The 26,918-nt window shown below is 29.0% G+C and overlaps 1 protein-coding gene across 1 annotated transcript; it reads left to right on the forward strand.

Annotated features, from left to right (window-relative positions):
* Positions 1-155: 155 nt before the first annotated feature.
* Positions 156-22,085, forward strand: LOC100163343 (monocarboxylate transporter 14). The gene is given in 9 exon segments (XM_008189673.2): positions 156-747; positions 17,034-17,951; positions 17,953-18,717; positions 18,846-19,090; positions 19,165-19,282; positions 19,353-19,580; positions 19,642-19,924; positions 20,007-20,193; positions 20,889-22,085. Coding segments are annotated over 8 exon segments (2,598 nt in total). The 5' UTR covers positions 156-747; positions 17,034-17,249; the 3' UTR covers positions 20,959-22,085.
* The last annotated feature ends 4,833 nt before the right edge of the window (positions 22,086-26,918 follow it).

Here is a 26,918-nt window from a genome sequence, read left to right on the forward strand (position 1 = left end):
ATTACGCGGCCAAAACATGAAATTCGACCGTAGGCCCATAGATCGTGGTAAGTTGAACACCGAGTACCGACCTATATAGCACCATAAGCACCTATATTGTATTATTTTTCGTGCGGTTAACGTTTTAAGAAACACTGATCGGCAAGCTACAACTGTTTTTTGCCCCACTGAGCCAAACTGCCAAACAGCTGTAATCGCTGCACTGCCGCAGTACCGCCGCGCCGTACGCTTCGTGTGCTGTGTAAACTGTGGAGTGTAGACTGTTTCACTTCGATTTTAACTATTGTTAATTCCGTTTCTCCACTCGGACCAGTCGAAACTCGACGATCTGCACATTAGCCGATTGTACACGCGCATATTTTTGATCATTTACTGTTATTTGTTATTAATACGTTACTTTACAGTACGCACTTGTTTCACCCCGTCACATTATTTCTAAAACCTATTGTTTTTGTTTTAATTTTTAGTTATTCGCTAACCACTCCGTATATAAATATATATATATATTTTTTATACATAATATATATATATTTTGGCGAAATAGTAACAGCATAACAGATCTGATTCCTGGTACATTTAAATATATACAATCGTCTATAAAACACGGTCACACGTAAATGGTAATTTAGTCGCATGTTTTAAATATATTACAATACAATAAAATAGTGGACAATATCAGTAATTCGGGTCCGGATCACTACGCGTCCGAGATTCAAAAATGTTCTACGACTGTGGTTTCTAGCAAAGGTAAGCAATTCATTCCTTGTATCCCTTTTCGATTGGCCGCTTCTATAGCAGTTCACTAAATACCTAACTACATATAAATAGGACGTAGGTAAATGCCTATTATTCAGATATTCTGGGTGATTAGATTGGTATTTAACAACACAATGTATGTATTATTTATTATTGGAAACTGGATTGATTATATTATAATATACCTACCTATATTATATAAATTATGAGTTACCCATTATTATAAATATTATATTATGTTAAGGTCAAAGAGACTGTACTTCCTATGGTAGTATTAAAGTATTATAATATAAGGTAAACTCCAGTCTCTAAAGCGTCCCATATAAATTAATATTTGATATTGACAATATTATTGAATTGTATATGGGTTAGGTATATTTAATGTACCTACTTCAATGGTGTTGAAAATATCATAGGTAACCATTTGATATTTATTGACATGTTTTTATTTTTTATTGATATCAATAATATTGAATGTGTATGGGCCGCAGTCAGTCAGTAATCTGATATTCTAATATTATCTACCTATATCATACATATTATATTCTTGGTGCCATTATGTTATATTTTTCACTATGATTGTGCTCAGGATTATTGGAGTTAATCGTTTATAGACTTTCTTTAATCGTTTGTACTAACATAATATTATGATAATAGCCATTTAGGTATTAGGGGTTGTGATTTTACTTGTTCTAAGTTATGTCAAGCAGTTTTTTGCAATTACCTACTTTTTTTAATATATAAGTAATAACCACAATGTTTTGTTTTCTGACTCGGTCTAAATCTGCTTACTTATTTATATATAACAGATATTTATACACACTGTCTATTATAAATTATATAAAATAAACCAAAGACTTTTTATAATAGGTAAATATAACTTTCTAATGAATAACTAGGTACCTACAGCATGGATTCACATAGGTAGTTTATCAAAGTATTAAAATAATAGGTACCCGCTAATAAATAATGATTATAAGTTATAACAATATTATAAAATGCAATGGTCTTATGTCAGGGTTTAACAATTTAAGAGGGCGTCAGCACGCTATTTGTTTTCCCTCTTGACGTCTGAGCCACAGCCAACATATCAAATTTGAGTTCAGCCGATCCAATTTTGTGTTATTAAAATAAATTGATCTATTATGTATTTTAATTTTAAAGCAAGTTATCGGCATATTAAAATTGTAATATTTTACCTCGTATTTACAGTTTTGAATCACATTGAATTTAAAATATCATTAAAAACCTATGATGTTACGATTTTATTATAGATTAAGAGGATGTAAGCGCACTATCTGTTTTCTTTTTCTGACTCACTCGAAACATAGCAAGTTTATGAACCGACCATGTGGTTTTACTTTTAATATTAGAGTGAATTTACCTATTATCAAATTGTATAAGCTAATGTAATATACCTGTGTCCCTACAATGGCTTTTTTATAATATTTTAATGTTTATACAATTTATAAGCATTTTTAAATTGTAATTATTTACAAACTAATAACTTACATAAAAAATAAATCATCATAAAAAAAGCCAATTTTAGGGACACAGGTAATGTTTATGGCTTAATAGGTGAAATCACTCTATTTATTAATAGGTACTCGTACTATTATGTTATATAAATTACAATGTTAATTTAAATTTGTTATTTGATAGGGATAATTAAATAGAATTTGAAACAATTTGATTATTCATATTATAAGGTTAGATTTGGGAAAAACATGGTACCTATCAATGTCTAATGTAACATATTATAATACATAACTAATTAAAATTATATTTTCATCAACAATTAAATATTAAATAATGTTGTTTTAGTGTTTTATTGAGCACAGTATTACAATATTTATTAATTTTAATAATTAACAAATTCTTAAGTACCTGTATGACATACCTCTGGACATACCTATATGATAAAATTAAAATAACCTTTAGTTCATGACTAAATAACTAAGTCATGCTTTAGTTATTAAAATATTTAACATACGCACAGAATTTATTCTATGCAATAATAAGGTCCAAGGTATTCTCGAATATATCTAATTCCAATTGGGTACCTACGACCTACCTATAAAAATAGTATATAATTTGTGCTTGTCCTTTATAATCAAAGATTGTTTTATGGATTGTTAGTAACTTTTGATTAAATTTCCGAAATATCTATCTAATTAGGTATTGACACCATAATATTATGAAGAATCTTTTTTTGTTGTAATTAGAGGTAAAATATACAATTTTCTTATTCAAACATACAAAAATATCATAACAAAATTGTATTTTTTCTGTTCCTTGTTCCTGTGTGTAGATTTCAATATCTACACTTTTATAGATCGGAAATTGAATACTGAAAATATTTCAGAGGTCATATTATTTTTATTTCTCATATGTCCTTAGTTGAAAATTATAGTGAATATGAAAATTTCACATAGAAAATCGAGTAGAAAATTAAACAAATTGATATTACTTTCAAGTTTCATGTTTAATAAAAATATGTTTGTACTCTGTACTGGTTCATCTATATCTGGTTTCTATATCATACATGTTGTGTATGTATAATATATTTTATTGGATACAGTTTAACTTATTTAAATTAAGGAATTTAGTGTATTTACTATGGTGCTTATAACCAGTGTACTTATTCTGTAAGCATTTGTAGCTTTTTAGTATCTTGGTAATTTTTTTTTGGTTTGTATTACTATAATTCGTGGGTATATTATTAACTTGTTTCTATGTTTAAATATACAGATAATTATATAATATTAACAAAAGTAATGTGTATTGTTGGGTTTAGTAAATTAATTTTAATGTATCCTTGATTGAGCATCTTAACTCTACAAACAATTCCATAATAAATTATGTCATCGTTTAAATCCTCTCTAGACCTAGCCGATACAACCTGATGACTGAAAAAAAAATGGTCTAGAAACATTTTAACCTATTTATTTTTCATAATATCTACTTCATTATATATAAAAAATAACGATATGTACTTATATACTGTATACTTTTAGTTATACTAAACTGTACATTTTTTGTACATTTTAATAATATGATCATAGCTTACTTAAAAATAGTAATATCAATAAAATCCTTCTATGCCTTAGATAATATTCTTATCTTTAAATTTTATAAAAGGTAAATTCAGTCTAATTTTAAAAATTATAGAGTAAAATCTATTATTGTAAACATAAAAATTTGCCATGTTGTACGTTTGTAAGACTGAGACAACAAATGTCCATGTGGCATCCTCTTAATGCAGTTCTAAACCGGATCTAGGAGTGTTGACATATTATAGTGTTCACTGTTCACTACTTATTATATTTTACTAATGTACTATAGTGTTGTACATTTGGAAGCAATGATAAATCCTCCCATGCTAAAACCAAATTTAAGGTTCGAACTCTTTGAAGTGGTGAAAAAATAAATTACGCTCATTTAAAATTCTCTGTTTATTTCCTTATAAAAAACTAGGTATAGAAAAATTCTGATTATAGTTTCAGTTAACCTCAAGTCTTCTATATACAGACTCTAAACTATTATACTCTATACTATCTCATTAAAAAATTTAGGAACATCATTGCAAAAGTGCTAAAGCAATACATATACTATAAATTACAGAATAAATTATAATATCTGACTACCAGACTACCCAGTGGCGCAACCAAGGAGGGGGTCCCCGGGTCCAGACCCCCTCCCCCCCTCCTTTAGTATTTCAAAATGGAACATTTTTTAATTCAGTTAGGAATATAATAATATATTACCTATATAATAAATTTAGTTAACTTTACTAACCACAGATATATAAAATACGTACTATATGTATTTTTATATATCTGTGTTACTAACTAAATAATTTTGTTAACAAACCGTTATCAGTTATCACATATTGTTATTTTCTTTTATCTTAGTCCGTGATATCCATGGACCGAGAGATAAGCAGTCGTCCGAAAGATGCATAGAGTAATATTACTCTATGGAAAAATTATAATGCCCTAGAACATCGACATAATATTATTAATAATTAATTTATTTATATGTCTATGCCCGAGAATCGAAAATCAAAATAGTGCTACCAACCATTTTAACTGTGGTTATAGACATATTTTACTCTAAACGTGTTTACTTTTTAACGTTTAAAACTTACTTAAGAAACTCTACTTCCGAATCGAGATTGAATGGACTAGCTGCTCTCAATATCCACTATGATACTAACGTCAAGTCCGAAGAAGTAATACAGCGTTTATCGAATTCGAAGCGTCGTTTAGACTTTATAGTTTATTTTATAATTAAATATTTCATATATTACATTTTATTATTAATATGATAACACAAATAAAAATACATTTATTATTAACATGATTATTAATGTTTATATTTGTTGTAATATAATGTGGGACCCCCCCCCCCCCCCCCCCACAGGGATATTTCTAGTTGCGCTACCTAGTCTGACTACCTATAAGGTTTCTATGACTTTCTATACATAGGTACTCAAAAACTCAAAAATGCAATAATACCTACATTAATGAAGAAATTGAAACTCCTGACAAAGACTTTTATTACCTACTGCTTGCAATACCTTAAGCTTAGTTTTAATTTATTAACAATTTTGTAATTAATAAGCAGAATACTTATTTGTGTTATGATAACAAATTTCTCATAAGGGACATTATAATTTGCTGTTACTTATATAGTATAAGAATTGAGAGGATTTCTTGATTTTATTTTAATTAGTCACAAATATATTGGATTTTGGTCCTTGAAAGATATTTCATTAAACACTAAAAAATTGTATTTTCAACAAAATTATATTATTTTAAAATTGTATTGTAAATTTACTTAATTTAAAATACATTGTTAGAAATTGAAAAATTATTTAATATATTTTTACGTAATCGCAAAGTTTGCAAACAGAAAAAAATCAATAGTTGATACATTTTTACCCTTAGTTTCACGTTAGGTTACGTGCGCAAATAAAATAAAAACTTAACTTGAAACTTTTAAACTACCATTACTCAGTTGTTTTAAACTCGGAAAATTGATTTGACCACTAAAATGCACATTACGTCATTGTTGGTCAGATGAAAGGTAAAACTGGAAAATATTCCGAAATCGCTCTGCATAAAAATGTGTATTATACTATTATGTAATAAAGTGACGGCAATTAATAATCAAAATTAATTAAATAAATTTAAACTGAATCACTGCTCTGTAGGGCTTTCTATACGTATTATCTAGAAATTATTAATTCACATATAGAAATGTTTCCTCATTATTAATCAAATTGTGGAATTTGTTATAATCGACTAATGGTTGGTACATGGTAATTGCCAATTGGTGATACTTAAAAGAATAATCTCAAAAATAATTTACTTGCCCCTTGAAGTGTTTTTGAATAAAAATTTTTTGAAGTTATTTTTTATTAAATTATATGTTTGATAAAAATATAAAGTTAAGGCTGTTAAATTTAAAAACAAACCATTTTTAAGTGGTCGGATTTAGAAAATATTCTATATCCATCGTTAGTACTTAGCACGATTTAAGATAGTACTATCTTAAATCGTGGTACTTAGTGCTGTGTGACTGTGTGTAGTAACTGATCATTAGTGAACGATTTATGTAATTAAAGATAAACTACGGCTAAGATTCTTGGAAATCCGAAACATACATACGCGCAGTCACACGTCCAAATATTTTGCGATAAAACATTTTCAACTCCCATGTGCCACAAAAGCGGAAAAAAATTCACCCTGTACCTACTTATCAAAATTTTTTAATTTAAATTTTGAAACATTTTTGAATTCATAACTTTAGTATTACTAGAAATAAAAAATTAATTTCCTACAAAATGCAAAGAAATTCTAATATTTTTGCAAAATCAAAATTGGACTTCTGGAAATATATTTTTTCCGCTTATAAAAAACGAGCAGCTTTCAACAGCCTTAATATAATATAGTCAAGTATTATAACAATAATTGTTAGTACGTTATAATCATATTCTAACAAAAAATACATTTTTTTGTTTACAACATGTATTGATATAATGATTACTGATTAGTGAAATATTTATATACTTATATTAATGAATACATTACCCTATGGCTTACAATAATGTTAATACATTGTTATATTAAATGTAGGTACCTACCGTAGTTATTAGTTGTTAACATAAATATATAGTCATAAAAAGAGTAAATACACTTTATAAACAAAAGCAGCAATCCTACCAGTATTTTGAAAAGGGACAAATATTATTTTTGAAAATTACTTGCGGACCGCATGCTATAAATAAATCTAAATTTGTGCATTCTTTTGACGTAAAGCTTATTTTTTCCTAGATATATTTTGAATGATGATAATTGTAAGTTATAAAAGTTAAAAAAAATTATTTTTAATATACCTAAGTATTTTATTTTATTTACTCGAGTAGAATGTTGGATTTTAGTGTGTAAAGTTCAATTTTAGTGCTGGCCGCATAATAGTTGTAAAAGGGCCACATGTGGCCCGCAGGCCGTGAAGTAGGGACCACTGAACAAAGGGTCATAAGTAAATATTCTAGCATTGTAAAAACTAGAAAAAAAAAAATTAAGTGCTCCACCAAAACACAATTTCTGGCTATGACACTAATATAGAGTATATATTATGATATAGACATAATAATATAGTAGGTATACTTAATTTGTTATTATTTGGTGAGAACGTAAATTCGTTCATTAATATTATGCCTACTTATACGTTTAGATGATAATTTATAATGTTTTTAATATTAGTTATACATTTTTATTTATGCTTTTACGTTGTACTTTCGTACAATCGTACTTGTGAAATAATATAGTAAACGTAGGAATTTTCCGAAATTCATTCAGTGTAAAAATATTTTTATCTTCATGCGATAATATTCGTTCTGTCGTTCTGTCGTTCTATTTATAATATTATATCTTTACGTGAATTATCAATTAGGTAGGTAATAAATATCTCAAGAAAATTTGTCGTTGCATTATTTGATTAGTTGTGTTAAAAACTGCCCTTATAATAAAAACATTTTTGTACCTATGTTAACTGTCAGTTTTGGGTGGGTTAGATACAAAGGACTTGGATCATATTAAATATGTCAGTTAAAAATTGGAAATTGGAATTTTAACCTCAAGACATTACAATTAAGGCTTGTATTGGTTTATACTGAGTTAATTTCACTCAGATAGTTGAGTTTATTGTGCTTATCGATGCCTTACAGTTCTTTACGGTGTCTGTAATATTTATTAGGATATTTTTTGCCTAAGTTATTTTTTTACCCAGATTTCGAGCGTTCCAAGACAAAAGACAGATTAGGTACTAAGTGAACGTGAGGTACGACAATTTTTTTTAACTTTAATAACATATATTATCACCACTTTGACTACGTATCATCGATGACATAATATGATAAAAGTGTTTCTTAGTTATTCTAAAATACCTGATGTACTCAAAATAATAGACAATATATAATTAATATTTTATACTAACTAATTTGGTACTAATAATATGTATTGTCTATTTACATGGAATTATTTTTTTTGCTTATACCAACGTAGAAATGTATAATTAGTTTAATTTCTCCATAAGATATGTTTTTATAATTTACCAATGGATTACTGATGTCTTCAGTTCTCACTCCTCGTCATATTCATACATCATATTTCATTCCGTATTATCTATTAATTTATCAAATTTACTTATTGTCTTATATATTGTATATTTTCTTATTTTAAATTTATTTAGATAATATGTTTTAAAACTTTTCTAAAAAAAAACATTACATTTTTGGGTAACTCTTAATGGCAAACAGTATTACATAATATGAATGAATGATATAACACGTATGATTGAATGATCTTAATTCTTATTATAAGTTATAACACGTATAGGTAAGATTCTCCAAATGATAATACACGAACTAAATTCTTTTATTTTTATAGAATTGAAAAACCTGTTGGTTAACCGTTCATGATTATAATTTTTAAAAAAAATCGTTTTATTAACTAAATTCGATTGTGCCCTGTAATTAATTAATTTTTAATTTACAAAACCAAACATTTTGAAAATAAATTTAATCGCCTTAAAAACATTTTAGTAGCTATTACCTTACCTATCTAATTATCATCTCAAACTAACAGTTATTAAATATTAAATTTAAATAGTAACTTAATCCAATTAATATAGATAATTCCTGTTTAATATTTTATGTAAATAAAAATTATTTTCAATACCTAAGGTATTAAAAATTGAAGCATCTACAGTATTGTAATAATAATATTTTGTTAGACAAAATTGATCTTACCTAAATATATTCATACTAATAAATAATAATTAATTTGATTTTTAATTTAACCATCACAAAATTAAATAGTATTAAAAAAATTACCAATTTATTTTTATAAAAATAATTTCTAAAGAGATTTAATAATCTGTCAACATTTAATTGATAATAATCTACAATTTGTATGGAATGTATGCTATTACACTACTAAAATAATTGATTTTTTTCTCGGCAACAACAACAAACATCAAGTATAAAGTTACAGTGCACTTTTCAAACCATGTTTTATGTTGTTACATAAAAAAGTGCCTATTCAAAATTCTTAAAGAAAGGTCAACAGTTTTAAATGTGTATATATAATATTGTATAACCGAAGGACGAAATTGTATTCAATTTACTTTTATAAGAATGTATTGTGCTTTCTATTACAGTGTTTGTATTTTCTAAATAGATTGAAGTATTAAACATATCTCTATAGATAAGTAAACGCATAATTGGAAAACTAGCATCGCACAATTGAAATCCATTATAGTATATTTTAAAATTCAACACATTTATGGACTGCTAATCAATGCTTGGGTGTTGGCTGTCTAGGCTAATAGTATGATAGCAGTTTTAGTAGGTGTCAATAAAACGTAACAATACAAATAAATCTATAATATTATACACCTATTATATTCTGTGCCTATGCCACATTACCACCTATACACAATACCTACACCTATATAGTATATCTGTATATACTATGTTATTACATTGATAATTTAAAATGTGTTTTTTTATCATTATTTATCTTAAATAATCAATTTAGCTTAAAATATAATAGCGTTTATTATTTTTGTTGTATCGCTGTTATTTAATGCGTGCTAACAGAGCGGCATTCTCTCTAAAAATCTTTTTATCCTTTTAATTCCTTAGATTCCATTCCAACAACTATTATGAAAATAGTAGATTAAAGATAAGCAGATAATACGTATTACGTAGGTAACATAAGAGTTCTGTTAATTGTAAAACGAATTAAACATGATGCACTATACATTATCATATTGTAATAGGACTCACAGTCCATATATTATTTGAAATAAATAAATAATTTACCATAATATAGCAGGGCTTGAAACCGCTTCCGAGGAAATGAGTTACCGGGTCCCGGAAAATTTTTCAAAACCGGTTACCGGATCTCGGGGTTTTTAGAATTTTTGGTAATTGATTACTGGTTACCAAAATTATCTCTAAAAATGCGGTTATCGGTTTGGAAGCGGTTTTAATTCTTTAATATTACCGGTAACCACTCTGAAACCGGTTTTTTTTTTTTTTTTTAAGTAGGAACTAGGAGCCACGATTTAAACAAGATTAAAATCTATTTTATCATAGATAGTGTGGTGTACTGGCGTAACTCCACAGTTGTGACAATTTTGTTATTAAAATTACTATATCAGTATTATCAGATATTACTTATTACATAATATTTGGTTAGATAGTTGACGGGCGAATAAGTTGACGGGCATAGTAATAGGATATTAGTAATTTATCCAGCCAGTTTAGTGCGTTATTATTACGAAGAATAAAGATCATAACAGTCGATGATTATATCTTATAAATTATAACATACATATATAGCTGGTAGTACATCGTAAATAAGTAATAATTAAATATAATTTATAAATATATAATATTACATATAGGTACCTATGTATCAGCCTGCCTATGTATCAGCCTGCATTCGGTAATGATTCTACCAGCGTCCAGCGGTTTCAGTCTAGAACAATGTGTACACTAAGAATATACCCGCATTGTTTGTGCGTCGATACTATTCCGCGTTCGAACACGCAATGGCTATTTTTAATAATTATTTTATAATAATTTGGTGTTTTTACATTTTTATATAAACTTCAAGAACATAATTTAAAAAAAAATAAAAATAATTTTAACGTTAATTGATTTTGAGATTTACGGTTTTGATCAATAAACCGGTTCTAAAAATAAACGGTTACCGTAATAGATTTCCCTCTTTATCGAATTACGTGATTACCGGTAATTGATAACCACTTCTCAAAATTGAAACACAAGAACCGGGAAGCGGTTACCAGTCCAAAAAGTAGTCATGGTAACCGGTTACCGGGAAAAATCGGTTACCGGTATCAAGCCCTGCAATATAGGTACTATCAGAATTCACAACGAATCAATTCTAAAGAAGTACGTTAATAGAGCAGATGGTTATATATTTAGCCCTAAAAAGCATGAAAATTAAAAAAATAAATAGTAGGTATCTTATTTTTATAAATATTTAAATAATATATGGCATAACTGAGACCTGTATAAAATATTAACAATTTCCATAAAAACGATGAAATTGTATGTCATTTCTGGAAACGATATCGAGGTTTTTATGGTATGGACAAGAACGTGTCTATAAATAAATCTTAATCGAATAAAGGACCACGCGTGGCGCATATTGTTGTCACTGTGTTGGCGATGAGATTTGAGCGGTGTGTATAACTGCCTCAATGTGCGGGGGCTAAAATTATATAATAACTGATAGTCGTTTTGATGTACGTATTAAAAAAATATATATATTATGTAACTTAAAATTTCAATTTGTGCCCAAACATGACTATAACATGAAATTAATTTGTTTCTATCTGGCTTTTTTAACGGTTGCGTAAAACAAGTATGCAAATTGTATACAGTAGAAGTCGTCTACCCTAGTCACTGGCTACCATAGTATCTTTTTCTGATTTAAAAATATTCTTTTCACATTTTAGATGATTAACTAATTTGGTTTTGTATTTAATAACAAAATGATGAATTCAAAATTTTATTATACTTATGTTTACAATAATTTACATAATGTAACTGGTAAAATTAGTAATACGTATTATATTTCTTAGTATTTATATATTATAATATATTTAATACTTTTTTTTTATCAAACTCCAAGAAATTACAATCACGTATACAATTCTTAATAAATCAAGTCAGGTCATCTAAATCATATTATGTAGTAAGGATTACGTAAATATCTAATTAGAATATTATGATACCATGATGATAACGTTTAGATGACTATTATTTACATACAATATACATACCTAATTTATTATTTTACACCAATTTCATAAAAGGGTAAAATATATTAATATTATATTATTTATAATTTAATTTACTCCCTTTGATAAATTATTCAAAAAAACTTAGTAACCAATTGTAAATTTTTATTATTATTCCAAAAAATTAAATTATTTAGTAACTATCATTCCAATTGGCATATTCAAAATAATGAAATACAATTCTTTTAGTGGATTGTTAACTTGTTGTTGATTAATTATACCAGTATAATAATCTTAATCAAAGTTCACATTGACCACGACGAGGTATGCCACTTGTACTGGTCAAAGTACATATTTTTGTTTGAGAATACTACTTGACTTAATACATAATTTTTTTTACGTTGTCATAAATCTGTACCTAGTTATTGTTTGCTATTAATAGTTTATAGTCTTTACTCTTTATTGGTACTGTTAGAAGTTCCTTGTTACAAATAAAAAAAATAGTTATTTGTTACACTTATTAAATATTATATAACAAGGCAATGGGCTTTTATTTATTTATTCAAAATTAGTTGATAGTAATAAACAAACACATTTATTATAAAATCTCATTTTAGATTATTCGACATTTTCTCCGTATTGTTTATCTATGTATAAAAAATAACCTTGGACAAATTTGGAAGCTGTGTCTCCCGAGCACTGCTTTAACCAAGCTACGGTCACAATTGTTTTTTTCTAATGAAATGATTTATCATTATTATTTAATATTATTATGGATTGACAGTACATCACTGTCACACGAATGTCGAGTTCCCGAAACTCTTATTTCTGTATCCTGTCCTTTACTCCTTTATTATGACTTATGTAGAATCTAATTTATCAACAACAAAAATACATTATTAAAAAAAATATATGTAATATATAGACTATACTACTATAGGTATATAGTATAATATTACGTATTTATATTGTATATTATCATATTTATGACTAGTGAATATTTTATGTTCCTCTCAGTTTTAACAATATTGTAAATCGAGGTCAATAATTTAAGCTTAACGTTTAATATGATTCTAAAAACTATTTCAAATTAAAACTCTATTAAAGCTTAATAAATTAATTGTGTAGTAGATATTTGTTAATATTTCTAATTGATGCTTAAATATAAATCTCTAATTGCTTATCAAAATAATAAATCAAAATATTTTACAATTAATTATAATATTCTCATTAATTTCAATGAACATCGAAAGAGATAATAGTAAATAGGTATACCTAATGTTAATTTATGTGATATTAAATTATTTCGTTGCAAAGGTTCTGTTCCTAGTTACACATTTAAGTGAAGGTAGAGAATTTTTTTCGTTTCTTTAACAGGAAATGTGATTGCACTGCGATAACAGCTATCATTTTAAATATTATTTTTATACTTGGTACCGTATAAACAGTAGTTTTACAAATGGTCTGCTATAATACTAACTTTTAGTCACTGTTTAACAAGAATTACTCGGTGGCTTAATTATAATTGTTTCAGTTAACCTATTGTAGATTATATTAAACTCGTTTAATTTTTGAGTTGAATACAATGCTACTAATGATTACAATTAGAAGAAGTATTTTTATTTTATCTACTACTATACCTTTTATGATATAACATGTTATATCATTATTCATTAGTATAATAGTATTAACAATTCATATTTTTTTTTTGTGGGAACGTTTATTTTAATTTTATGGTATAATATTATTGTGTTTGACATGACATCATGGAGCCATTCATTAAGTATGACTATTGACTTATTTAATAAAACATCAATGTTATTCGAAAATATAATAAATAACAATAAACTATGCGTAAATCGTAATAAAATCATTATAATATTATTGCTTAAATATAATTTTATGCTTTCAAAATTTTATAATAATATACCACTTTTGTTTTTTGTAAACGCTAATTGAGAATTTTATGCTCTGCTTCCTTCTCTATGTAGACTTCTATAGGTAAAGTTTTAGGTATGTTTAGGTTATGCCATTAATTCTATGAATGCGTGTGGTGCATTTAAAGAACATCTAATTAATTCAAACAATAGACTACAACAGCAGTAATTAATATGTGTTCTTTATTAAATTTAAAAAAATATGTCGAATAATCTATTATTTTATTCAACAAATATAGCAGCGCTGTTTGAATTTTAATAATTTATAATTATGTAATATTTTATATTTGTACAAAATCGGAACATGTTCCAAATTACGAATACACCTGGTTTGACATATTCATTGGTCTAAAAATAATTTATTATTTACTGACAATGTTCACAAATATATTGTGCAAATTTTCATAGAAGATTGGCATATCTATTCAGTGTTCACCCATCAAATTTGGCAAAACATCAAAGTTGTACATAATTTTCAATATATTTTTTGCAAAAACATTGCCAAGTTTCAACGTAGTTGACTAGTTGACATAAAATAAACATATTTTCGTATACATTATAAAGGAAACGATGTGTTCTTTATAGAATATGTAATTCACTATTTTAAATGTCACGTTTTTAGGAATAACTTGAATTCCCATATAAATAGTCTCGCTTCGATAAAATTTTAGGTAACCCAACTACCTATACAGGCTATAAATTATAATACACCAGCTGATGGCCTGAAAAAGAATTGGTGGGACCTATACACTCCCCCTAAAATTATCCCTAGGGTTGTCTGCCAAACTACAACTTTCATCACTGAAATATTGAATGTCTGAATCATATTTTTGCATTATATAAAATTTGATTATTGTTCTGTAGAATATAATATTATGTAGGAACACCCACATGCGTCTCTTTCTCTGTCTATAAACGAATAACATAGCAAATTGTACATTCAGCAGATCACGTTTAGCTTTGTTAGTTTAAAAATTAGAGTGAATTGACCTCTTATAACATTTAAAGGTAAATGATTCTAGTGAACCTCATAGGTTTTTTTTAAATTTTAATTTTAAAGCAAGTTATGACTTATCAGTTATGAGTATTTTAAAATATTTTAAAGTAGGTTTATACAATTGATAGTGTGGTAAGATGAAATTGACGTAATGAAGTAGGTATACCTTATACTCGGAACTTAAGATATAATCAAAATTAAGAAGTTAAAATATTTAGGTTACTTGTGCAAGATAAATGAAGAATATATAAAGATTTGATATGTAAGAAAAATTGTAGCTAGAATGCTAGATGAAGTTGAATATATGGATATGAGTGTTATGAGTAGGTCCATTATATAAAAAACAATGGTTAGAGCGTTTAAAAAACTAATGAGAGCTGAGCATAGATAAAATAGCATAAATCATATAAAAATAATAAGTAATATAATAAAAATACATGTCTAATACATAGTGTTGTTAAAATACGGTATTTTATTTTATTTTTGTATTATACTGTATTATATATACCTTGTATTATACCGGTATTAAACTTTGTATAATACTATTGTATTTAAGTAGGGTACCTATAATAATTTTTGTATTATACCGTATTATACCGTATTATACACATTTTATACGGTATAAAATCCTGTATTTAAATATTAAAATATATAATATACAATTATACAATTTAAACTTGATTACTCAACCATTGTCCATTTCTTATTTGAAAATCGAGTCTTATTAATACAAATAAAATAGACAATAGTAATATAAATTAATAATAATATAAATTAAATTCAAAAGTAATAACAAAGTCAACAAGTAAAGTAATAATTAACAATTTTAATAAACATAAATAAATGTTTAATGTAAAATATTAAATAAGTAACAAAAGTAAATAGTAATCCTTTATAGGTTATAGTAACAATTTTAACACTTAAGTCTTTTAGTTTCCTGTTTAGTATAAAAAAAAAATAATAGAAAATAAAATAATAGAAAAAAAAATAAAAAATATGACAAAATATGACAATGTACAAAGTAAACAGTTTAACCACTTAGCGAAAAAAAAAGTGTTATACAGATTTTATACCATTGTATAAAATAATTCTATACAGCGTGTATTATACCAGTTAACCAGTATAATACAATTTTATACATTTGTACTATACAAATTTACATCACTACTAATACATGATATTGTAATTTTATTGAATTTATGTTTTGATATTTGGTTAAAAACCAGACATGTTGAAGACATTTCGGGACAATTACTTTTACATTTTGTATCTTAAATACTTAAACAAGTTAGGAATCTCACCCTGCTAGCGTGCTCATTTCCCGGGCTCTAAATGTATTTGAATACAAAGCTGAAAACAATAAACTATAATTTCAAATACAATTTAGTAACCCTAACATTTTGGATAGTTTAAATCTATATTAAATACCTATACAATAATAAGTAATTTCTTAAAATCATCAATCGTAATTAAATATCCAAACTCTCGTAACTATGTAAAGTAACTACGAACAAAAAAGAATAAATAAATATCTTAATATTAACAATTGTAACTATATGCACTGCTAACAAACGGACGGATAGACAGACATGATGGGGATATAAAGTGAAGAAACCTAAAATATACTTTAACCATCGTTGGTTTTTATACAGTATGCCTACCTATGTCTAATAATTTTCCTAAATAATATTTTAAAAGTTGATTTATTAACAAGGACTTACACAATGAAATACCTTACATGTAATCTATTTATTGTTGAGTTCTATATTATCTCCGCCACTATTTACAGTAGACAGAAAATATGCACACCTTCGTGATACGCTATAGTTAGGGAATAATATTTATGCAGTCGACCATTTAGATTGGGAGGCCGATCGCGTGCACGATAAAATTAATTAAGAATGCGATAATAATATCTTAAATGCACGTAATTTAAAAATATAAGTCACACACGAAATGTGTTTGTAATTGTTTTGTATGCGATTTTGTTGCAGGTGTCCGGAAAAGACAGTTACTTAGAAGCCTTGAAATTTCCAAAAATTAAACCGCATGGAAACCACGTTCGCATACAGACCCTTGAAAGATCACGACCACAATCACCGCTGTGACGGTGATCGTCGTCTGGCCGTCAAGAACGCATCGCCGAGAAGTAGCCGCATGAGGAGAATCGGGGCGAGAAAGCGCAGAAGTAAACAACGCGAGTTGACGGAATGGCGGACAACGTCGACGACGCGGCCGAGCAACAAACGGAAGCCGAGCACATCGCATTGAAAAATGCGAACGGTTGCATCCCAGAAGAAACTAGTGATCTCTTTAGACGCGTTAAGTATAATGTCGGTGAGCAGTCGGACGACAACGAGCGTCGTTACAAACCGTCCGGGTCGCGGAACAGCGGCGACAATAACAGTAATAGGAGTAGCAATTGTAGTAACGATAAGAGTAATAATAAAATAACCGTAGAAAATAGGAACCACGTTACGTTTTACAAGGACGACGAACCGACGGACGACGACAGCAGCAGCGGTGGCGGAGGTGGATGTTCCAAACATCACCACCGCGTACACGATTCGTATGCTTCGTACACGCCGACGACCACCGCCACTGATTCGGACGAGTCGTCATCGTCGTCGTCGTCTTCGGACCTGCACAATCAAGCCCCGGATGGTGGCTGGGGGTGGGTGGTCGTGTTCGCTTCGTTCATGGTGAACATGATCGCGGACGGCGTGACGTTCTCGTTCGGCGTCATATTTATCGAGTTCGAAAAGTACTTTGAGGAGGGCAAAAGCAAGACGGCCTGGATCGGGTCGCTATTCATGGCCGTGCCCCTGCTGTCTGGGCCCATAGCCAGCTTCCTGACCGACCGATACGGATGCCAGAAGGTGACCGTCATCGGAGCGATAATCGCGTCAACCCGGATTCGTCATATCCGCGTTCGCCGACTCATTGTTCACGCTGTTCATAACGTTCGGTCTCATATCCGGGTTCGGGCTGTCGCTGTGCTACGTGGCGGCCGTCGTCATCGTCGCGTACTACTTCGACAAGAAACGGTCCATGGCCACCGGGCTGTCCGTGTGCGGCAGCGGCATCGGCACATTCATCTTTGCGCCGCTCAACCATGAGTTGCTCAGCTACTACGGATGGCGCGGCTGCACGCTCATCTTGGCCGGGCTGTTCCTCAACCTTTGCGTGTTTGGCATGTTGATGCGCGACCTGCCGTGGACCAAGGAGCGGGCCCAGAACGAGTGGAAGCGCAAAAAAAACGCCCGGCTCCAGAAGCGACGGCTCAAGTCCACCGCCAGTTACGACCGGCATTCCCAGCACACGCAGCTACCGTCGTCCCCGACTTCCGGTGGCGGAGCTGGCAAGGACGAAGCGGCAGACCTAACTCATCCCGGTGGCGGTGTCGTGTCGTTCCTCCAGGAACAAGATGGAGGGGGCGATATGGCGGCACAATCGGTCGGCAGGAGTGGCCTGCTCGACTGCGCCGCCAAAGACCAGCGGCTGTGCAATTCCCTGGTCGACTTGCCCACGTTTGTCAATAATCACGAGCACGTCCCGCTGGAAGTGCTCGAGGCACTCACTCAGAAAAAGCAACTCTACTCTGTGCTCGTCCAAAACTACCCGAGTTTGCTAATACCATCCAAGAGTTTCAGCGACAGCGGACGCATCAACGAATCGGTAAACACCGCGCACGTACTTTTTTAGCTTTCTATTTTGTCAGAATATTATATCTCTGGATAAAAGCTTTAATATTTTTGATTAGTTCAAGGATCACTCCGTGATGATATTAATTTTTTTTTTTCAAGGGTAATATGTCACCGACACAAGGTTTACACGTCAATCAAATTCTTGGTATTCAAAAGTTATTAGATCACCAAGAAAATAAAACAGATGCTGCCAGTGGTAAAAGTAATCAAGTCGGTATAATGAAAATTAATAATGGTACTAATATTATTTTAAAAAACGGCGATTATGATTGGTGGATTAAAAAAGATAACCCACAAGCTAAACGTCTTCAAACTGCGTATCTTCAAGATATTAAGATTCATAGGTAAGTTATTTTTAATTCATCATTATTAACCATCCATGATCGATTTTGTTTCAAACAAAACAATTTTATTACAGACATTCGTTAACATATAGAGGTGCGATGCTCAATATAAACAGATATAGACTAAGAGCATCATCTTGTCCAAATATTTACCGCAACTCAATGACAACAATCGCTAAAGAAAAACATGAAGTACCTATTACAAATAATTCTATAATTTATAATGTTGACGTCATTAATTTTTATTAAATGTGATTAATAGTGGTCAGCTGGACTTTGGGAACTATGGTACCTACTACTTGATATGATGGATTTTTCACACTTCAAAAACATGCCCTTCCTATTGTTTGCAATATCAAATTTCCTGCTTTATACATGGTATGATGTACCATATGTTTACATTGCTGACTTGGCTATAAAGAAAGGACACACCAATGAAGACGCATCATACTTAATCAGCTTGATAGGAATACTAAATATGTTTGGAGAAGTAAATTTAATTACTAATTAAACAACTTAAACTCATTTTATAAAATTATTTTTTGTCTTAGATATTGCTAGGATGGGCTGGTGATAAAGCTTGGGTTAACGCCAACATGGTATATGCAGTTTCAATGGTACTCTGTGGTCTAGTCATTGCATTAGTTCCATTGTTTGGAAGTTATTTAAGTTTGGGTATTTTATCTGGGTTCTTTGGCCTATTTATTTCTGCAAACTATTCATTCACCTCAATCATATTAGTTGAAATCATCTCCTTAGAACGATTCACCAATGCTTATGGTGTTCTGCTATTGGTACAAGGAATAGCAAATTTGATCGGACCCCCTTTAGCTGGTTAGTTCAATATAAACACTGTTTGATTTTTATATAATGTAAAAAGTAAATAATTAAATATGTATGTATTTTGTTGTTGTAGGTGGTTTATTTGATATAACAGAAAGTTATGACTTATCTTTTTATCTAGCAGGATTATTCATCGCATTGTCAGGGTTATTATTATTTGTTCATCCTATAATAAAAAAAATGGCACGGTATAGAAGGAAGCAAACACTATTGAAAAGTCACAAAAACAAGATAATAAGCATAGCCTCAAATTGCAAAAAGTAATTTTATAATTTTAAATTTATATAAATATTTATTATGTAGAATTTTTAACCTACAAATATCATTTTGTAGGATCATCATATTATATAAGACTATACGTAGAATTTCAAACATGAAAAATAATATTTTATAGTATCAAAAGATACTTTAATGTGATAAAAATTTGAGTCAAATTGATGATTCACCAAAAGTTCTCATGCTCTTATTGTTTAATAATACATTTATCCAAATTTTGATTTTTGGAATTTTTTGTATACCTTAATAAATTTTTAGATACTAACATATTTTATCATCCTATTTAATTACTCTTAATGAGAACCACTTAACAAAAAATCAAACGTAATAATATGAAATAAACTTCCATTATTATATTTATAGTAATCTCTAATTTTTTTAACAAGATTCTCTTAAAATTCAAGTATACTCTAGTCAGAATGAGATTGTACATCGATGGCCAAATTTTGCGCATAGGCGTGGCTTTGTTCCGTGGCAGCGCCGTAGTGGGGACGGTGTCTGACTATATGTCTAACCGCCACCCAACAAAAACTGATTGCCGCCGGAGTACGATCTCATTCCGAATAGAGTATATTTCAGTATATTATTATATCTAAACAAACTGTATGTTTGTGGCTTAATGGTTTTTAATGTATACAATTTATATTTTTTTATAATTTTTGTTTTTTGTTATTATTAGATGTGCAGCAATTGAAGACAATGTGATATTTACTCCTAAAAGACGTGCAAGTTTAGCAACAAGTGTCTAAATACTGACTATTACTTATTAACAAATTAAAATCTTTATAATGATGCGTTTATATTCCAATTGGATTTGACTCCTCATTTTTTAAATGTATGAACATTTTATTTTTCATTACAGTGTCATACACAACATATTATAATTTAATATTAGATACTCCTATTTTTTCTTTTCAAATTGTTTATTCAAAAAAAAAAAACAATTTTGATTAGTTTTCATTTTGAAACAAATATTTTAACAATGAAATCTAGTAAATGGTTTTCAATTTGCAATTCTAAATGTCTAATAAAAATTTTTAATTGACCTATGTATAATAGTTATTCTAAAGTATACTTCTTATGAGTATTAAATAATTAATCTGAAAAGCACAGACGTTTATAGATATAGAACTATTAATTAGTATTCAATGTATAAGTGTCATTTATTAAGCATTTTACTGTTATAATCATATCAACAGCATTTTGATTTTTTATAACAGTGTAATTGTGTACTCATGGAACAAAATCTTTGGCCACTACTTTATTGCTTTTCCATAGACTACTTACAAATTTATTATCAGGTATTATAATATAATAATGGATTTGCTCAGTTATTAAAACAATTTTATTATTTATTTCCAGTTATGCAATAACTTTTATTTGTAAAATTGTGCTACTTGTGATCATATTTATTTATTATGATATTCTGATACATAAATGTATACTTACATTCATATAATATTATTATGTTGTCAATATTTAAAAAAAAAATAACATATATTTAAAATTTCGAAATACAATTTTCACATAATTTGCAATTGCAGTTTTTCTTAATATTACAAGTACAGTAAAAATACAAGGAGTGTATGAGTTATACTACAAAATTATTTTTTGAAGACTGCTATTTAGATTTATGATTGTGATTTTAATGGCATTAAGCATTTTTTTTTTTTTTAGATGCAAAGTAAAATAAATTAAATTTTTTTATAATTAGTTCAATTGAATATAAATTGTTCACTCAAAACTGTGACTGATATAGTTCTTTTTTATTTATTATTATGCAATTATTATTTGTTTACAAATTGTTAATCATTTTGTTTATGTTAAAAATTCTTTAACTATGTTTCTAATTGAATTACATTTTATTATTTACATATTTTTTTTTAATTTTGTTATCCTTTGATCATTGTCTTTTCTTGCCATATTGTTGTTTGTAGAGTGCTTTTTTTAAGATATCTAGTTTGGATATAAAATCTTCTCTGTCAACTACTATTCTTGAAAACAACATTATATATGTTCGACCATAGTTAAGCCTGTGTTTCTAAGTATACTCCCGGCGGCAAAATCAAACAGGTTCACCGCTCATAGGTCGAGTTTATGACTATAACTATAATATGCACACAATTATGAAAACCAATGGGACCGTGGGAAACCGATCGCTACCTGTGCAACTAGGTACTTTCTTATTCTGCCCAAAGAAAATCACATTGTTTTAAGATACAGATTAGATTCAGGACTAGTAGGGAAGTAGGACCTTACTTTCATAGACCATAGAAATAATTTTTTATTTTCTTAAAATGTCGGGGGGGGGGGGGTGGCTTAGCCCCCCTCTCGCCTGGCTATGCCACTGCTATAATAATATTATAATATTATATTATATTCATTTTTTCTGATTTAAAAGTATTCTCTGATAATGTTTTTGATTTTTTTCAAAATCATATTTTCTGTTAGAAAAGTGAATAGAGTTGGTACTTAAATTCCCAATAGTTTTCAAAAACGTCAGGAAAAACACACAAAAAATTAGGAAAAATTGAGATAATTCGCAAAACCAGTTTTCAAAAAAAATTTATTTCGTCTTTTACAGGGATCAAACCCGGTTTAACCAGTTAAAACCATGGTTTTTCATACTTGAACACCGAAACCAGAAGCTTTAAAAAACTGTGACTGAAACCTAAAATCATAAAAAAAACTCAAACCGAAACCATAGTAGGTATTGAAAAACTGTTCTTAAAACCGATTATAACTTAAAACTAATATCGGTTCCTTCGAATTTTATAGAGTTAGTTTCCTACCTATACCTATACTATTATATAAAGAGGAATCGTTCGTTACCGTTGTCGAAAGTAATCTCTGGAACTACTGAACCGATTTTGAAAATTCGTTCATCAATAGAAATACATGTTCTTTGTGAGTGTCATAGGCTAACCGGTAGGTGCTAAAACAGGAATTTTGAGATTTACCTACGATAGAAATTTTTGTTTATTATTATTATTATTTATTACTTACGATAACGGTAACTAACGACTTCTCTTTATATAATAGCATAGAAAAATGAATGTTTGTGTGTAGATTAGACCTCTGGGTAGAATTTAGGCTAATTTAAAAAGGGTTAAATTTGTTTTTTTTTATTCGTCAGATTTTAGTACGGTTGGGTTGGGATTTTGTATTAATAGATTATATTAATCCGCTGTAGGTGGAATTAAGTAAAAACGATAAACTTGGTATAACTACGGTCTTTGATCATACACTTACGTACAAACAGCACGGGGTCCGCGATCTACCGCAGGTAGAATGCCTAGGTACCTGATAATATACTGCTGCGAATCAGAATTTTTATTCCGGGAAACGGAAAAGTTAAGATAAGTTTAGAACACCATACACCGAATATTAAATCGCGAATTGAACAAAGTTTGATTCATAAAGAGTTGGAACATTTAACGGGCAACGAAGTGCACTGGATCAGCTAGTTATTCATAATTCTAGTTAAAATGAGTATTTTTATGCGAAGATAATATTTTACTTTAATCCAGATGCTATTACTGTGTATTACGAAATATTAATAGGTAACACGAATATTAATAAATTTATATTTTGTAATATTATTACAGTGGTCGCCGCTTATAATGATCACATCTGCCCGAGAGTATTTTGATCACTTTAACCGGAAATCATTATAAGCGGCGACTCAAAAAATATCGAAAAAATAACGAAAATTTTTTTAAATACATATTTTATTTTGTACAAAACATTAAAACGACTGTGCAAAATATCAAATTATATTTTGTCATTAAAGGCACAAATAGCGTTTGAGATTTGGGGGTGGGGCCTTACTTTGACAATATTGAATAAGCTTAAAACAAAATGTAGGAAATGTTTGGGAGGGCTATGGACATTTTTGGGGGGCTTAGCCCCTAAAGCCCCCCCTACTGTTTGCGCCTATGTTCGTCATCATTCATCACTTGAAAAACTAGTAAGTCCTTATCTACATCCAGCCACTAATTTAAGGTTAAATTCAAACATATACGATATGAAGTACACTCATTACGTGGGTCACATACTCACATGTCTAATTCATTAGATAAGATTAGGACGGCCGTTCGTAATCGTTTTTCTTTCTTTGCGTACATAAAAATCAGGGTTGGCACGAAAAAGCCCACCCCGAAAAAACCCGGGCTGCTTTTCTGGGTTAAACCCACTAATTTTTTTTGAAAAAACCCATAAAACCCGGGTTACTTTTCTGGATAAAATAGAAGTTCACTTTTATTTTTTTTTATTTTTTTTAACTTGTGTTAATTTTCAGAAAAAATTACCTTATAGGTATTATTTATTTTTCTAATTAAAATATTAAATTGATTTGAAAAAAACTAAATAATTATTTTAATTAATAAGGTAGGTACAATTTTAGTAACAAATAAAAATCTAACAACAAAACAAAAAACTTAATAATGCCACTAACGTAGTAACGTCAATAAAAATATATAATATATCTTATATTATTATCATATAGTTTTGGCGGGGCCAGTATAGAGATAAGTGATAACGCGATAAGAGAAAAAACAAAAAACGCACGGAAAAAAATTCCAATTTTTATTTTTTTCGGATGGGTTTTTTCAGAAAAACCCCGATAAAACCGCCCATTAATATTTTACAATAAAACCCACAGGGTTTTTGGATGGGTTTTTTCTGAAAAAACCCAATAAAACCACCCATTATTACTTTTACATTAAAACCCATCGGGTTTTTGGGTTTTTTTTAAAAAGCCCGGGTTTTTGCCAACCCTGATAAAAATAGGTAATTTTATTATAAATTTTATTTCTGACATGATTATTAATTCTGATCACTATAACCGAAAACCTGATCACAGTACGCGGCGAAAAATGAACTGAAGATGACTGTTTGTTCCGTTCCTGACATTTTTGATCACTAAAAGCAGCTGATTCTTATAACCAGTGAACACTATAAGCGGCGACCACTGTACTATACTTATTGATTCAAAATTAAAATACAAATATCACAATATTGTTATTTTGTTCGTCCCTATGCTGTCACATGTGTGTATTGTTGTTATTTGAAGTACCTATTATTATTTATTAATGTTATCCGTCAGTCATCAATCGCTTATGTCATTATCATCAGTCTTCTCAGTGTGTCCCCTGAATTACAAATGCGTGTACCAAATCTCATCACGTGTATTTAAATCTTAACTGTCAGCCTTTTTATAATATTTTCAATAGTCCAATGCACTTTTTTAGTACCTATCCATTTAAATTAATATTTTGTTCAAATATCACACGCATTAATCACATAACAAGACATTTATTATACTGTAGTCTGTAATATAGTGTGATATTATGATGTTAATGTAAATTACAATTAAATATTAATATAATCTAATAATGATCACAACCATTCTAATATGTTGTATGCAAAAGTAGGTACAACATATGAAGTTAACAACACGAAATTAGTTCTGCTGAACGTAAGTTTGCAGCTATATTGTATGTACCTACACCAATTATACAAATACGAAATATTTTAGGTCTTTAGTCCCAGCCTTTAATAGTTAATAGATAATAAAAATCGGGTCTACTGTAATTAGATACAGGAAAATAGAATCAACATTTTTAAAAACCGTTCCAAAAACCAAAAACAAAAATTTTCAAAAACCGTCTTGATACCGATAAATTTGAAAAACATTTTTTGAAAACATAACCAAAACCAGAAATAGTTCTCAAAAACCGAGACCGTAACCGTTAAAATTTTAAACGGTTTTGATCCCTGGTTGTTTAGTGTAATTCTAATTTTCCCTGAATGTTTATATTTGTAATTTCTATGCACCATACAATTTTCGAAATATTGCGACTCTTTGAGCTATTTTAAGGCATAAGCAAATTTCGAGTTTTATTGGTTTTATTGAATTACTGTAGATAAAATATTTTTAGTCAACGTTCTTCATAAGTTGTTGTTTCTGAAATAAAAAAAAAAGTCAGCATATACCCACAATAATTTTCGTTATTTGATATTCGGGGTAGAGGAGTTCAAAACTTTCGTCGGTTGTCTTAAATCTCAGAATGCTTATGCAAGCATCACTTTATAAAATGTGAATTTTGGAAAATGCTTTCTGAGTGCACGCTAAACGCTTACATAATGGTGGTACGAAGGTACAGTAAATATTTTAAACCTCGAGCTATGGATGTGAAAAAAAGGGCACGAGTAGACGGACAGATCGTTTAACAGTATTTATTTATACATACACAATAATACATATTTTATTTGTACATAAGATGTTAATATTTTTGTATGCTTATATGACTATGGTTTAATTTTAGATTAAGTCATATAGATGTACATGTATTATAAAAACTAGTTGACAAAACATATTTTATCAATATAATATGTTACAAAAGTTTTTATTTAAAATTATATTTCTAAAAAAAAATTACATTTATAATTAATGGCTTTTATTAATATTATACAATTAATTTTAGATTCTGAGTGGATCGATGAATGTTGTGATTTTACAATGATGTGTGTGTGTGTGCAGTGTTTTTGTGTATGTACACAATATGATAAGCAGTCGAAATAATTCTTTGATTTTAAATTTTAGTTTTTTTTTCTGGTTGGAAAGTGAATTTAGTTTGTACATTAGAGGTCAAAATGGAAAATTCCCTGGAGTCTTCAAAGCGTGGGGAAAGAGAATAAAAAGAAA

Source organism: Acyrthosiphon pisum, chromosome A2 (assembly GCF_005508785.2).
Source record: "Acyrthosiphon pisum isolate AL4f chromosome A2, pea_aphid_22Mar2018_4r6ur, whole genome shotgun sequence".
Classification (NCBI taxonomy): Eukaryota; Metazoa; Arthropoda; class Insecta; order Hemiptera; family Aphididae; genus Acyrthosiphon; species Acyrthosiphon pisum.